General features: G+C 39.8%; 1 protein-coding gene across 1 annotated transcript in view; it reads left to right on the top strand.

Annotated features, from left to right (window-relative positions):
* LOC122797635 (fer-1-like protein 4) overlaps positions 1–15,000 on the top strand; it is a 1,984,889-nt gene that overhangs the window by 747,020 nt on the left and 1,222,869 nt on the right. The window contains exon 15 of the mRNA XM_044066179.1: positions 10,531–10,683. Within this exon, the coding sequence (XP_043922114.1) occupies positions 10,531–10,683 (153 nt within the window). The remainder of the gene's footprint in view (positions 1–10,530; positions 10,684–15,000) is intronic.

Raw genomic sequence — 15,000 nt, 5'->3', positions numbered from 1 at the left:
GTAGATTTTGGACTGATGACCAGAACCTTGAGGCACACCTACAGTAATGGGTAGAAATTATGAGTATTTCTGCTGCTATGTGACTGCTTAGAATGTATCTATTAGGTAGATGTTAAACCAAGGTAAGGAGTGGGGAGAGACCTAAAGAGAGGAGTTTTAGTAATAGTTTATGGTGACAGACAGTGTCAAATACTTCGGACAGGTCTAGGAATAAGAAATGTACAAGGTTTCCGGTATTTCTGTTTTTATTAATAGCATAAGCAAAGTGAAGTAGGCCAGTAGTGTGTGTTGTGGCTGGTACAAAAAACATGTTGTTTGGAGGAGAGAATATTGTTTATGTTAAGGTACTGCAATAATTAAGAATGGATACACTTTTCTAATATTTTAGATAATGGTGACAGGATGGCAATTGGCCTGAAGCTGGAGTAGTCAGCAGCGGTTCCTCCTTTGTGACGAGGAAGTATATATGCCTTTTTCCAAATATCTGGGGCATGAGTTTCTAGAAAAGATCTGTTTATTAGTATAGAGACTGGATGTCAGGAGGAAGGCTGTCTGCAGCACAACTTGTAGTTTTTTAGTTTTAGGAGATATTTTCTTAAGATTCAGGTAGGGACAGGTTTGAGTGAGAAGTGAGATTCCATGGGATTTTGCTGGTGGGAGGGGGTGTTGTCATTTATAGGTGAGGCTACAGCTTGAAGGAAGTATTTGTTAAAGTTATTAGGGACTGTTGATGAAATATCTTCTGGGGAGGGAGTAGGTTGTTGTCTTTGGGTTGGATTTAGGAGATTTTGGACTGATGACCAGACTTTTTTTTAGGATTATTTTGCTGTGCCTGCTGTAAGTTAAATTAGTGGAGATTTTTGTCAAGCTTTAGACTGTGTTTGGATTTATTTCTTATTTCTTTTTGTAGTGTAGATGTTTTTCCTGGGGTTTTGTCAGCATGCCATGCTTTCCATGCCTTGTCTCTAAGCACCATTAGTTGCCTACTGTTTTTAGATAGCTGTGTTGCTGGACTAAGTTTAACTCTTTTTCTTCTGATGGGAGCATGTTCGACCAGTATATTGGTAAAGGTTTTGTTAAATTTGAAGGTGCCTTCATGTATTTTTTTAACATATTTCAATTGTATTGCTTGAGAGTGGAGATGAAATTGCCTACATTAAAATTGGATAAGTTACACACATTCTTGTACATGTGATATTTTATTTAATTGCATACGAGCCTGTTAGCAAAACTGGGTAGGGGTCACTTAGGTTCTCCGATAGTGTGCCATAGTTATACAGATTACTGTGTTTAGTTGAGATAATCCACACTAGAGTAGGGGCCTTGGAGGAGGGCTTGTTATATCTTGTTGGTATATTGATGAGCTGACGGAAGCCATATAGGTTTAATACTGGTAGATACAGTTTGAGCACAGTATATGTTAAGGTCCCCAGGGATGGTGGTTTCTTGGAGTATATTGGTAGAAGCCCAGGACAGTATGCCCTCTGCTATGCTGATGTTTTTTCCTGGGAGAATATATAAGGCTATGATACCTATGGTCATTATTATAAGAGTTTAGCTTGAGTAAGGCAATAGGAATCTCTGATTTATTGAATGAGGCATGCTTTTTATGTTAAAGGGCTATGTTCAGGTATTTTGGGTATATAATATCTACCCCACATGCTTTTTTGATATGCAGTCTGGTCTAGGGATACTATATCTCAGTGAGAGGATTTCAGTACCTTTGACTTCAGGTCTTAGCCACATTTCTATAATACAGAATATGTCAAGGTTGTAATGAGATGGGAAACATGCAATTCAGTTACTTTGTTACAAATGTTTCTAAGGTTAATGTTTATAAATTTTAGACTTGTTTTAGTCAAGTTGCAGGAGTAAGGTGTTATACTGTTAATGGTTGTGTGGGCCATTATGGGAGAGGCTGCCGTGGTTGGACCTGGCTTGGTGTGAATGTCACCACATAATTGCAGACTGGGTAGGGATAACTTGAATATAATACAATGCCACTTAGTTTTATATTTGTTCTTTGTGACTAATTTGTGATATTAGTTACTTTTATATATGCTTGTTTGAAAAGATGGATGTGAGGTATGTTGTGGGCTATAAAGAATGAAATAAGGGAGTAACTGCCATTGAGAGGACTGGACTCAACATTAGGCATAAGGCTGGTGTTGAATGATGTTTGATAGTTTGGTTATGTGTACTACAAAGAAGGAAAGTGAACTGTAGTACATTGAATAGCATGCTAATTATTATGCAAGTGTTCATTTAGTGAAAATGTAAATAGGACAGTGACAGTGGGCTTGATAGGGATTGATTGGTTGTTTGTTGGGTGAAGTGGAAGGGGTTGTCAAGTTATAATGTAGAAGAAATCCAGCTGAAAGAAGAAGAAAGGTAGGAGGTGATTAGTGGGTGTGTGAAGGAGGTGCAAAAATATAGATTGTAATCTGTTTTTTGATTGGTTTTGATGTAGTTGGTGGATAGTAGATTAGGATAAGTGTAGATAATGGTGGTTGGGAATTGGGGATAGGGTAGGTGAATGGAGCAGGTTCAGCTAACCAGGTACTTCAACAAAATGCAGTTACTCACCCCACAGATAGTGTTACACCAAAAACAATCTGTTGTGTTTATGGAGACAAAGACAGACAAGAGGGCTAATTAGGTCATGCAAAGCCAACTTTGAGGTTACGATAGTCTTCCAAGTGAAAGATAACCATAATACCTTCTTCAGCTATGTCAGAAACCTCAAGGGCAGCACACAGCATTGTGCCAAATCAGTGATTAATGGTGCCACATTCACTGAACCTGGCGATATAGCGAACCTGTTACTGGACAAATTCTGTTCCAATTTTACCCCCCCCCCTCACACACCCAAACAACCCCCAGAAGATACTCTTAAACATAACCCCTCCAAAGCCTCTGTAAAGCCAAGAACATGGCCTTAATGGGTCCTGATAACATTCCAGAATGCCTCGTGAACAGTCTTGACTTATCAGGAGCCCTGGAGTCATTATTTAACTATAGTCTTAAAATGCTTTGTGCCACTTAAATGGAGGACTGTGGCAGTCACCCCCCTTCATAAGAGAGGACCTGAAACAGATCCTGGAAACTTCAGACCCAATGAGTCTGACATGTCTTATTTGTAAAGCCATGTAAAGCATTATCATGGAAATTATCAACAAGGACATAGGAGACCTGCAAACACTGGACCCATTCAAGTTTGGCTTTGGCAAAGGAAGTCAATGCTTATGGAATCTGGTGGACTTCTTTGAAAATTTCACTAAGGCAATGGATGAGGGGAAATGGTGCATTACCTAGATCTTGCTAAATCATTTGATAAAATGTCCCACTTGGGCATTGTCAACAAACCCTGACTACTGGGTCAACTCTAAGGGGTGTGTTGTTGATATGATAGACACCAGGGATGGATGACTTCCCAAAGGATACTGTTATGCACTTCTTGGCATTTAGTTTTAGTCCATGGTTCTGACACCAATTGTTTGTCTGAGTCAATCCTTCTTGGAGAACCTTTGTGTCAGTGCGGGATACAATGGCAGCTCCTAATTTGCAATCATCTGCAAGTTTAGTCAGCCAGAGACTGTTGATTTTTATTTGGTTCTCCAGCAAACTTTGGATTTTGGTTTTAGTTACTGTTGACATTGGCCTTGACTTCAGAGAAGTAAATGCCAAAAAGGAGCAGTCCAAGGACCAATCCTTGAGAGACCCACTTGTGACTGGTCTCTCTGTAGAGGTAGGCTCCCCAATTCTAACCTCCTGGGTCCTCTCTCTGAACCAGTTGGCTATCCACTGGTGACATACAGGTCTGCACTTAACCTCTTGAGTTTGTCAACAATGCCCGAGTGGGGTATTGTGTCAAATGCCTTGGACAGGTCAAGGTAGGCAGTGTGAACCATTTTGCCCTCATTCATTGCTTTGGTGACCTTCTCAAAGAAGTCTACCAGGTTGAGTAGGCATGACCGTCCTTTGATGAAACCAAACTGGGTTGGGTCCAGTGTCTGGACATTTACTGTATTATTATTGATCATTTCCATGATAATTCTGCCCATGACTTTACATATATGACTAGTGAGACTTATGGGTCTGTAGTTTCCATGGTCTGTGGATGGCCCACCTTTGTGCAAAGGGATGACTGTTGGTGTTCTTCATTCATGAGGCATGAAGCCAGTTTGGAGGCTACAGTTAAATAGCAATTCCAGAGGTCCTGATAGGTCTTGTTTCATGCTATTTAAAAGGCATCCTGGGATATTTCCTGGGCCCACTGATGCAGTATCCTTGGCCTTAGAGAGAGCATTAAGGACCTGTTCCCTGGTGATAGTTGGGGGAGTTATATTTGATGCTATTTCCTGAGGGAATGTTGAGGAGGAGAGAAAGGTAAAGTTGGAGCTGACTTTATCAGCCTGTAAGTTTGCTATATCTTCTGACTCAGTATAGTAGGCTCCATTTACAATGAGTTCTGCACACAATTGTGTATTGCCTTTGAGGTTGCATACATAGCTAAAGAATGTCTTGTAGTTGTCCTTGGCCTGGGAGGCCAAATTTACCTCAAATTTGGCTTTGGTAGACTTCTTTTTTTGTCCTCTGAGTTGTTTGTTTAGACTGATGAGAGTGCTTTTATCCTGTTGGGTGCTGCACCTCCTAATTTTTGCCATGATTTTCTTCCTTCTGTTATACAGCCTATTGACTTTGTGATTCCATCTATGTGGCTTGTTTTTTGAGTTAGCTCTGTACGTCTTCCTAGTGGGTGCAACTGCCTATATCCAGCTATTAACAAGCTTGACCAGGGTTTATGTGAACAGTTCTGCATAGGTAGCAGTGTTCTCAGGGTTTATGGGGGCTTGAAATTTTGCCAGGTTATCACCTAATAGCAGGAAGTTATCCAGTTAGTCTTAGAGTAGTTCCTGAATATTCCACGTTTAGCTGGGTGTTCAAGTTTTATTTTTACTTCAAAGGAGGTCATTTTGTGGTCTGAGCTAACCAGGGAAGACATTACAGTAGGGGGTATGCAGCAGCCTCCCATATTAGTGAGGGCCAGATCCAGTATGGTTGCACCCCTGGTTGGTGTATTGACAATCTGGTCCAGGAAGTTTGTGTTTACAAAATCCAGGAATCTCTCTGCCTGTACATTTGGTGTCATATAGGATTCCCAGTTAATAGTGGGGTAATTAAAGTTATCCACGAATATGGTATTGGGTTGAATGGTGAGTGTTTCCAATAAGTTTAAATACATGGTATGTGTCTCTTGGGTCATAGAGGGGGATCAATAGATTGCAAAAAAGTGGTATTATATTTTGCCACCCTTAGTCCCTGTCTGTGTAGTAGCTTGTCTAAATGTGTGGAAAGCATTGTAACCTTGCACTGTTGGTGTGCTGTCCGCAACTTTAAACCATGTCTCAGTGACCACATAGACGTCAGCATTCCCTAGGGTGAAGAGTGCTTCTAAGGAATAGAGCTTTTTTTTAGACTCTTAGCACTGAGCAGTAATACCTTGAGATTTTCTTGATTTTGATTTACTATGTTGAAAGTACTTTCAGTCTGACATTGCCTAAAAAAGGCACTATGAGGGAAGACAATGTTTTAGCTAATATTTGAAAGCCTAGAGGGAAAAGGTGCAGACCATCCCTGGCAATCAGCATGGTCTGTTGACCATCTCTTTCCATGTTGACAAATATTGCACCCCCTTAGAATGACACCAGAAACTAAGCCAATTATTAAAGACAGTCATATTTTGTTCATATTGTGGCATCATCCATGGAGAAAGGGAATGCTGCTCAGTGCTAGGCTCATACCAGCCTGAGACACATATTCTGAGAGCTCCATGATGTCTCTCTTCATATAGTCTAGGGAAGTATGTCTCAGGTCATTTACTCCCACATGGACTATGACTGAGTCATACTGGTACTTGTGGTCCAGTGACCTGAGTATGTGCATAATGTGGCAGATCCTAGTCCCCAGTAAGCAACTGACCATGTCTTTCTCTTTAGTCAGCCTGGTGAGAGGGACATCAGTGTGTCTCACGATTGAGTCTCCAATGACCAGAAAGTTGGATTGTGGGGTGGCTTACCTTATAGGTTAGAAGTAGAGGCTCCATGAGATGTGGCTCTGTGTGTTGATGTGAGTTTTGTATTGAAAGAGTGCATTTGGGACTGCTGAGGGTATTTGTTATGTGTACTTCATCTAGGAGGTCTTTGGGATTTAGGAAGGTTACATTTAAATGCCTCAACATATGTGTGACTATATGTCTGCTTTGAATTATGTGTGATGGGTGCAGTGTGTGTACTACTAACAACCTTATTTCCATTAGGAGTAATTTTATGAGAGAGCTTTGCCTCCAGTGACGTTGTGTAAATATATCTCTCACATACTGTATCAGTTTGTTTGAGAATTAGCTGGTTGTCAGTAAACATGAGGCAATTTCTATATTGCCTCAGGATGCCCATATCCACCAAGCTGGTAAAAGAGATAATGGGAAAGTTCATATCCATGGCAATATACCCTTTTTATTGATTAGACAGTTGGAATAAGAATATAAAGCAATGTCAGGGGTATTGAGTTTGCAACTCTGGGGACAGTTCTTATCAATGCAAACTGTGTGCAACCAGGTATAGGTGAAATTTCAAGTGTGCTTGTACATGAAAAATGTCACTCAAGGTGTTTGTGTCTGTAGGTGTCTATACAGGGCACTGCCAAACACTTGAGGGGAAACTAATAAATAGACCCTGAAAAGTATTTAGGCAGATATTCTGAAGTTAGAATCAAATCAGATAGTGCTTACTGAAAGCAAAGAATTAGCTTGTCAAGAATAATGAAAACAGGGGAGTCACATGAATGGCTACTACTAGTGCTGGTCTCACCACAGCTTCTCTCACCAGAAGCAAAACATTAGCACCAATCCCAAGATGAGAAGCAGGCCACAGTCTGTTTGGTGATCCACAGTCTTGTTCCAGATGAAAGAGTCTGTAGGCTTGTTGTAGCCTTTTCCTGGTAGATGCCTTGAATAGCAACAAGACCACTCAGGAACGTCAAGCATAGGCACTCATTACCCAACCAGAAACAGTTAGGAATCAATCCACTCTGCTCCTTCTCTCACCAGGAGTATAATATAAGCACAAATTCCAAGCTGTGACCAGAAAGCCTATGAAGCAGTTATTAGGCTTTCTGGTGATCAACAGTCTCCAGGAAAAGATTTATCTGTGTTCCTTCTCTCACCAGGAGAAAAGAGTAGCACTAGTCCCATGTAGTCACTCACATGATACCCCCATGGGATCATGGGCCATATCAGTGAGGCAACTGTTGTGCTCTATACATCCCATATCAGTCAAATTACTGAAAATTCATTCTGCTCTGTAAACTAGTCACACTCAGTCTAGTACAGTTGGTATTAGTAAAATGTTTTTTTGACAAAGAGAGGGTTCAAGGTTTGTGTTATAGACAAGCCTGCTGTAGCCCTTCATCATCATCATCTCTGTATCTTATTACCATCTTAGATAGACCTATGTCTGCTGTACAAGGCATTAAAGTATTCATTAAATGCCCCCAATGACCTAAGCATCAGAGGACTCATTAAAAATTAATATTAACCATACTATGAAATGTAACACCTTCATATCTCAAAGATTCCTACACCTACGGAACAAATTTCTCCTCCTCCTCTAAATTAAACTAAGTTCATTAATCCATACCATCAGGAAGAAAATGGAGAACAACGTGGACATCCATAACTTCCAACATATGATCCAAGACATCAAACCCCTTGATAGGAAATAGGCCTTGAGTTTGTTCACTAAGCCTGTGACTCTAGGAACTGATGGCCATATCTAACAATGCCAGCATTGTTTTCTGACAAGCCATTGCAGTGAAACAGTCATTAATAGGCTGTTTCCAGCTAACTATGGATGTGTTAACAGCCTCAATATTACAACATCCTTTAAGGGCATACCCCTTGTTTCTGTTAGGACCAGTGTTTAGAGTTCTCATTTTTATGTGAGCATTTTACTTTCTGCTGGAGACATGATGGGTTTAAGGTATTAGGTTTGGTACTGGGCTATTTTGGGAAAGTGTATTTTTTTTCAGGTCATAAAGGGCATGAGTCATTGTCATACCCTTTTTTGTGATGCTTTGAACCAACTAGGTATCTGTGGCAGGATCATGTCATTTAAATGGAAGCTTTTTGTCAAGAACATGGCTAATGGACTGCTGCATGAATATGTTTAAAGTTACAGTGCACTTCTGAGGTATGTGTCACTTTTTAATATGAGAGGTTTATTTTTAAGTGTTTTAATAAAAGGAATTTTATTTATTCGTTTTAAGTATTGTCATGCTTTGATATCAGGAGTATTCATGTGGTTGTGGGTGGGGAAAGGGATGAATAGGTATGCTTTTTATAATGCATTATTGATTTAAATGTGGCATGTGTATTTCCTGTTATTTCTACAGGTTTCTGTTGTAATAACATTTCTGTGGATAACAGGGAGTGCAATTCTTTTTTACATGGGTGTGATTTCTTGCACTTGTTATTTCATTTCTATGTTTTTTTTTTATTTAGAGCATAATTTCTTGTTTCTTTTGGTAGGTTTGATTTGTTTTCCATTTTAGGTTCATTCTGTGCAGTATGTATGACTTGCTGTTGTGATTTTGTTAGTTTTTTTTTTTACATTTATTAGTGTTATTGGATTCTTTTTTTACATATTTTTAAATGTGATGCATTGCATATACAATCGTAGTGTAGATAATTTGTATGTAGGGTTGTGTGTTACTGTTTCCTTTTGTAATGATTATGATTTCTGTAGATTTTGCTTTCTTATGTTTTGCCCTATTTAGTTCCTGGTGTGATATGTTTGCAGCTAACCATTCTTGTATGTCATCTTTTCACTGTCTGTCATGCTGCACCTTATGTCAGCTACCTTTTAGCCATTTACCAGACATGGCCTGTCCTTCATTACTCCTCTTGCTACAACCGTGTGTGCCCTGGCAATCCTCATATCTTGTTCTGTCCATCCTGATATGAGCATTCAGGTCCCCAGTTAACAAGGCCAACTCATTTTGTCCAACTTTATTGAGAATGTCCTGCAACTGCCCAAATGTCCTCACCATCGCAGCCCAGCTACGGAGCACAGGCTGAGATCATGATGACTGCTGTCTCTTTACCCTGGACTCTGATTGTCATGAGTCTGTTACTAATTCTGATGACATGCTTCGCTGTCTACAAAAGATTCTCTTTCACCACAGTTCCCAAACCATTTCTAGTCTGTCTTCCTCTGAGAAGACCCTGGATCCTAGACCAAGAGACCTTGCTGTAGGTCCCTTTATTTTGTCTTCTTGATACACAGAACATCCAATATCATATCATTCACATCCAATCTACACCTCATTAGTGAGCCTATAGTGAGCGTAGAAATCCTTTGTTCATTTTTGACAGATTGATCGGTCTTATGTCTAGCTTCCACATAACAGACGTATCCCAAATTATGGTGCCTAAACAACTGGATACGGGCCAGACTTAGCTAACTAACCCAGAGCTGCGAGGCTTTATGTCAGACACAAAGTGGCCAATAGCGGCACTTAAACCCCTCCTGCAGTTAGCATGGGTCCGGGTAAATATAAATAAATATATATATATATATATATATATATATATATATATATATATATATATATACATATACATATGTAAAACTATATATACACACACACACAAAGATACAGATACATAGGTGTATATAGTTATCTAGTTAACTGTTTATAAGGATATTGCTGTAATGAGATGGAATTTTAAGAAAGCTCTCATTAATTGGGATAGCCCCATTTCACTACTGCTGGTGTAACCCTGGATGATCAGGTGATTATACTTAGATTATAAGAGTGGAGAGATTCAGATCCCTCCAAAATATTGCCCTTGGGTCATACTAGCAATGGATAAATAGCGAGTGTGTGTGTGTGTGTGTGTGTGTGTGTGTGTGTGTGTGTGTGTGTGTGTGTGTGTGTGTGTGTGTGTGTGTGTGTATGTGCGTGTGTGCGTGTGTGCGTGTGTGTGTGTGCGTCCTATATCTCACAGTTACTAGATGCTGATTTTTAAATTATGTTAATAGAGATTTATTTTATATTTTTAATGTACTGCCTGGCAACATTATAAAACCAAGAGCACAGATGTATTTTTTGTAAAATTCAGTATGTCTCTAATATTACATTTGCAAAGTAACTGTATTCATTTTGCCATCCTGACCTTAACAGTTAACTCCATTAAACATTGTTAATTTCCTTTATATACAGAAATGTTTTTGAAGAGCTTTATTTCAACTCCCTTGTTAAATTAAACAGCTCATTACTTCTTCATTAATGCTATAGTGTCCTTTATATCTCTGCATGAAAAAGCTGAAATTAATCACTTCAAAAGCTGGAAAGAAAATTAACTTTAAAAAGACATGCTTGGCAAAAGAAAGAGCAAAACCTAATATATTCTATTGCATTTCCCCCTTGACATCAAACTAACATCATGTCATGCAATTTGCTTTGTAGCCACAAGATACAATTCCAGACATAATAATATGGATGATGAGCAACAGCAAACGAGTTGCATACACACGTATTCCTGCTCATTCAGTCTTATATTCTATTGTTCAACAGGAAAGAGGAAAAGACTGTGGTAAAACCCAGACCGTATTTCTAAAGGTAAATTATAGTATCTTCTGTACAGTTTTATGTGTGTGTCTGTACCTAATATGTATATGCCTGTATTAAATGCATGTCAGTGGTTGTGTGCATATGTCTATGTCTCAAGTAAACGAGATCGGAAAAAAATAAAAAAAGTGCAGGAATAATCACATCCAGTTGCACTTCATATCATTATTCAACTGTATCTAAAAGTTTGACTTTATCATGCAATATATTTAATGCTTTAGTTAGGCAAGTAGATCCATTGAATCTCAAGGATTGTTTTCATGGATGACCCAAGCCAGGGTGATCCAGAGCTACTGTACTGCAAGGCTGCAGCCACTCCAAATTTTCAAGAAGAAAATATTTTGTTTCTTAAAATTATATCTTTTTTTTGCTGGCTGCAAATTCTATGTTTCTTCTATCAGCCATGGCTCATACTACCTGTTGCAGTTCTACTGAGCATATGTACAGAAATCTGCAGTTTGAATCAAGAAAAAAAAGTCACAGGCTGTCTTTTAATATACCCCACTGAAAACACTGCTTCCTCCATTCATAAGTTTGCTGTAATGCCTGCTTTCGCTTCCTCCTGCTGTATTAATTCATAATGAAGAAGTCCTTGTAGAGACTTGTTTGGCTGAGAGATTTAGGAAATGATTGCCATGGCTGCAGCGGTCATTGGAATAGCTTGACCTTGTCATCACCCACCTGCTCCTATTATCGTCAATCTTACTTGTTACAGCACTAAGCAACCAATGAGACAGAGGGTCACAGCTGAGTAAGGTCTTTCTAGTATCTTCAGTACAAGAATACATGCACACAGAAAAAGTATGATTAAGAAATTAGATAAATACTATTATTTGTCACCAAAGAAACATCACTTTTAGTATAGCTGTCAGTCAGTCATGCCTCCAACCACCTCAGTTTCAATCTGTCAATTAATCTATGAGATGCAGTTGAGACTTTATCAACTGTATATGGGTACACTAATAGATGTGCTTATTTATTTTATTTTATCTATTTGCTATCTTTCTTTTGGTTCTTTTGTTGTTGAACTTCTTCACCTCTGATCTTTCACTCTGGACATAGATTTTGTCCTTTGCACTGCATGTATTGTAATGCCATTGCTGACTATATTAATAAGGATGATTGCAGCACATGTCCTGATTCTGTCCATATTGTTTCTTTTCTCAGAATACTAGTAACATTATCTCTATATTTACATTTTTGTACAGTTTACTGCATGTACACTCATATATCACCAAATTGGAAAGTATCTTATGTGGTATATATGCATAAAAGGGGACCATTTGATAAAATGTTCAAATAAAAATGTATTTGTTTAACATCTTTGGTTGGGAATGTGATGTCCTTCCTTTGGACCAGTAATCAAGGAGTCTCAATCTTCACCACTGACACTGGTGAGGGACATTCACTTGTAATAAAAATAGATGCACACAGTATTTCCAGATGCAGCTCTTTGCACCAAGCACAATTTCTCTTAAGAGCCCACATGGAACAACTCCTGTCTGGGGATTGGGTTTCCCTCTCTTTCACCAGGCCCCAAATAAGACTTCACATTGACCACATCTATAGAGTTAGTCCTCAGCTGAGTGTTCCAAGCCAAGTCCTCCACCACCATCTCTGTGAAACCAGTACTCTGTGTCTCTGTTCCAAGTAGTTGACACACAGTCTTTGAGATTTGATTTTCACACACATATACACACACACAGGAAAGGCTGGCACAAATTTACCATCTATAGCCTCTCTGCCCAGACTATAAGGAAGATGCTGCCACATGAACACTCCAGAGCCATACAAGGGTACCCAATTATACTGAGTAAAATTAATACTAATAATACTAAAGGTGAAATATATTTAATAATATATTTAATAATAAATAATAAAAGAACATGAAAATAATAAATATATATTTACAATAAACACCAGAGCTTCAATCACAATAAATATTAACAACACAGATGGAGGACAGAGTCACTGTCTCAGGGCATCTAGTAACATAATCTACTACCAGCACGATATACTTCTTCATTGTGGAACCTGGGGTACTCAGAGGCCCCACAATATCCATAGTTATCCTCTGAAATGGCTCCTCAAGCACAGGCAATGGCATCAAGAGAGCTTTGACTTGTCTCCTGCCTTGCCTACATTTTGGCACTGCTCACAGGTTCTGTAGTACCCTATTTCATCCCTTGCTAATAAAATCTCAGGCTAATAAAAGCTCTGCATAATAAGTCTCTTGGTATGCTTTATGCTCATAGAACCTGCAAAAGGAATGTCATGAGCTATGGCTAAAAATGCCAGATGGTAGGTTCTGGGCACTACCAACTTCTATATTACCTCACCCTCTAGCCCTCCTTCAGTGGTCCACTCTCTGTACAGTAAACCTTTGTTCCAGTATACAAACTCCCCTTTTCCTTGATAATTAGTTGCTTCCCTAGCTACCTCTCTCAAGCCTCTTAGTGTAGGATCTGAGAGCTGAGCCTCTCTCAACTCTACCTTTGTGACCCTTCCCAACTTCCCTACCACAGGAAGTCTGGTATCGTCTGACAGCAGTGTCTCACTGTCAGCTTAGGTACTACCACTCACCTCTGCCCTTGCAGTAAATCTGTCCAAAGGAACATCAGTACCTACCAGCAGCTGTGGCTCACCTTCAGGCTCACTGCTACTGGGTAGCTCCCTCCCTGAAATAGCCACATCACCAGACCCAGCTTCAGGTGTGGGGTCTATCTGGGTCTCCACCATGCCACCAGATCCACATGCCTGTCTCCAAGCATGACTGCATGCAACTCGATGCATACAAGGTACTGAATTATCAAAATCATTCCCTATCAAGACATCTGCAGGGATATCCTCAAACACACATACTTGCTTGCTTCTTTTTCCATCCTCCCAGTCAAGGTGGACCCTGGTCAAAGGTATCTGGAATGGGGTCACTCCTATAGCTCTGAATGGAGTGGACTGCCCAAGCAAGTACTGCTGCTCTTTAACCACTGCACTCTTCATAATGGTTGGCAGAGGCTGTCTCTCTCTTAACAGTGCCTGTTTTCTATCCCTATAATAGGATATAAACACCAATGATAGCCTGCTACCCCTGTTCTCTCCAGACAACTTACCACTGGCATACTGTTATTCCCACTTGCTGGCTCCCCTACCTTTTGTTCCCCACCTTGCTTCCATGGACATCTGTATGCTACATGGCCCCACTGGTTACATTTAAAGCATCTAACCATTGATCCTGGAAGTGTAGTGGCTTCCCCTGTTACTGGTGGACTCTGTTGGGGTGGTTTATGCTGCCCACCATGAGTTCCCTTATATCCTTATGCAGCACTGGGTATCCCCTTCATCTGCAGTGATGCCCTGCTTGATAAGTAGAGATCCCCTTTTTCCCTAGCTCATCTGCAGAATTCCACTCCCGGTCTACCAATCAGATTGTTTTGTCCTCAGGCAAAGTGCTAAGGGCTTGTTCCCTCACCAAAAGGTCTGCCAGCCTTTCAAAAGTTGTGACATGACACCCACTCACCCACTTATGAAAATAAGTGCTTAACTAAGCAATATAATCACATATACTTTAATCTGCCATGCATCTATGCTCATGAAACTTTTTTTCTGTAAGCTTCAGGTATTAACTTAAAACATTCCAATAAATATTTCTTTACTGTATCATAGTCTAAACAATCAGTATCAGACAATTTAGAAACAGCAGTTACAGCTTTACCGTGGAGTAAGGGAGTCAGGAACCGTACCCAGAGCCCTCGGTCAACATTATATTGTTTACATACTCTTTCAAATATATGAATAAAACTATCAAAATTATCACCCTCTGTAAATTGTGGAAGAAATGTACTGACCTTTACTACTTCTGCTGTTCAGTTATTCCCCTCCCCATTACCTCCATGACCCTGACAAAGAGTCAACATCTCCCTCTCATGTTGATGCTGCTTCTCATTTTCTTCTGCCTCCAAATGTCACAGTCTCTCTGGCAATTCTAATTCCACCTGTTTTGCCTACCACAGTCTCTCTGACCTCCAGTTTAAGTCTCTTTAACTCCAGATGGGTTTTTCAGTCATCTGAGGAAAAAGGTGAACTGTTTCTGAAAGCTGCAAATCTCCATTACCAGACTGAGTATCCTCCTGGTTGCTGGTCTGGGCTACAGCTGTGACTAAGGCTGAAATAATTTCCTCTTTAGTCAGGTTGGCATGCACCAGTCCTTTGGCTTCACACACCTTGGCCAACTGGTTGTTTGTTTGCTTGTCATAATCCTCTGCTGATATCTTTGCCTGCTTTCCCTGACGAAACTAAACTAACAGAAAA

This window comes from Protopterus annectens, chromosome 3.part1, assembly GCF_019279795.1.
Source record: "Protopterus annectens isolate FY-2018-M chromosome 3.part1, PAN1.0, whole genome shotgun sequence".
NCBI classification, from domain to species: Eukaryota; Metazoa; Chordata; order Ceratodontiformes; family Protopteridae; genus Protopterus; species Protopterus annectens.
This window is presented reverse-complemented; position numbering and strand designations above follow the sequence as displayed.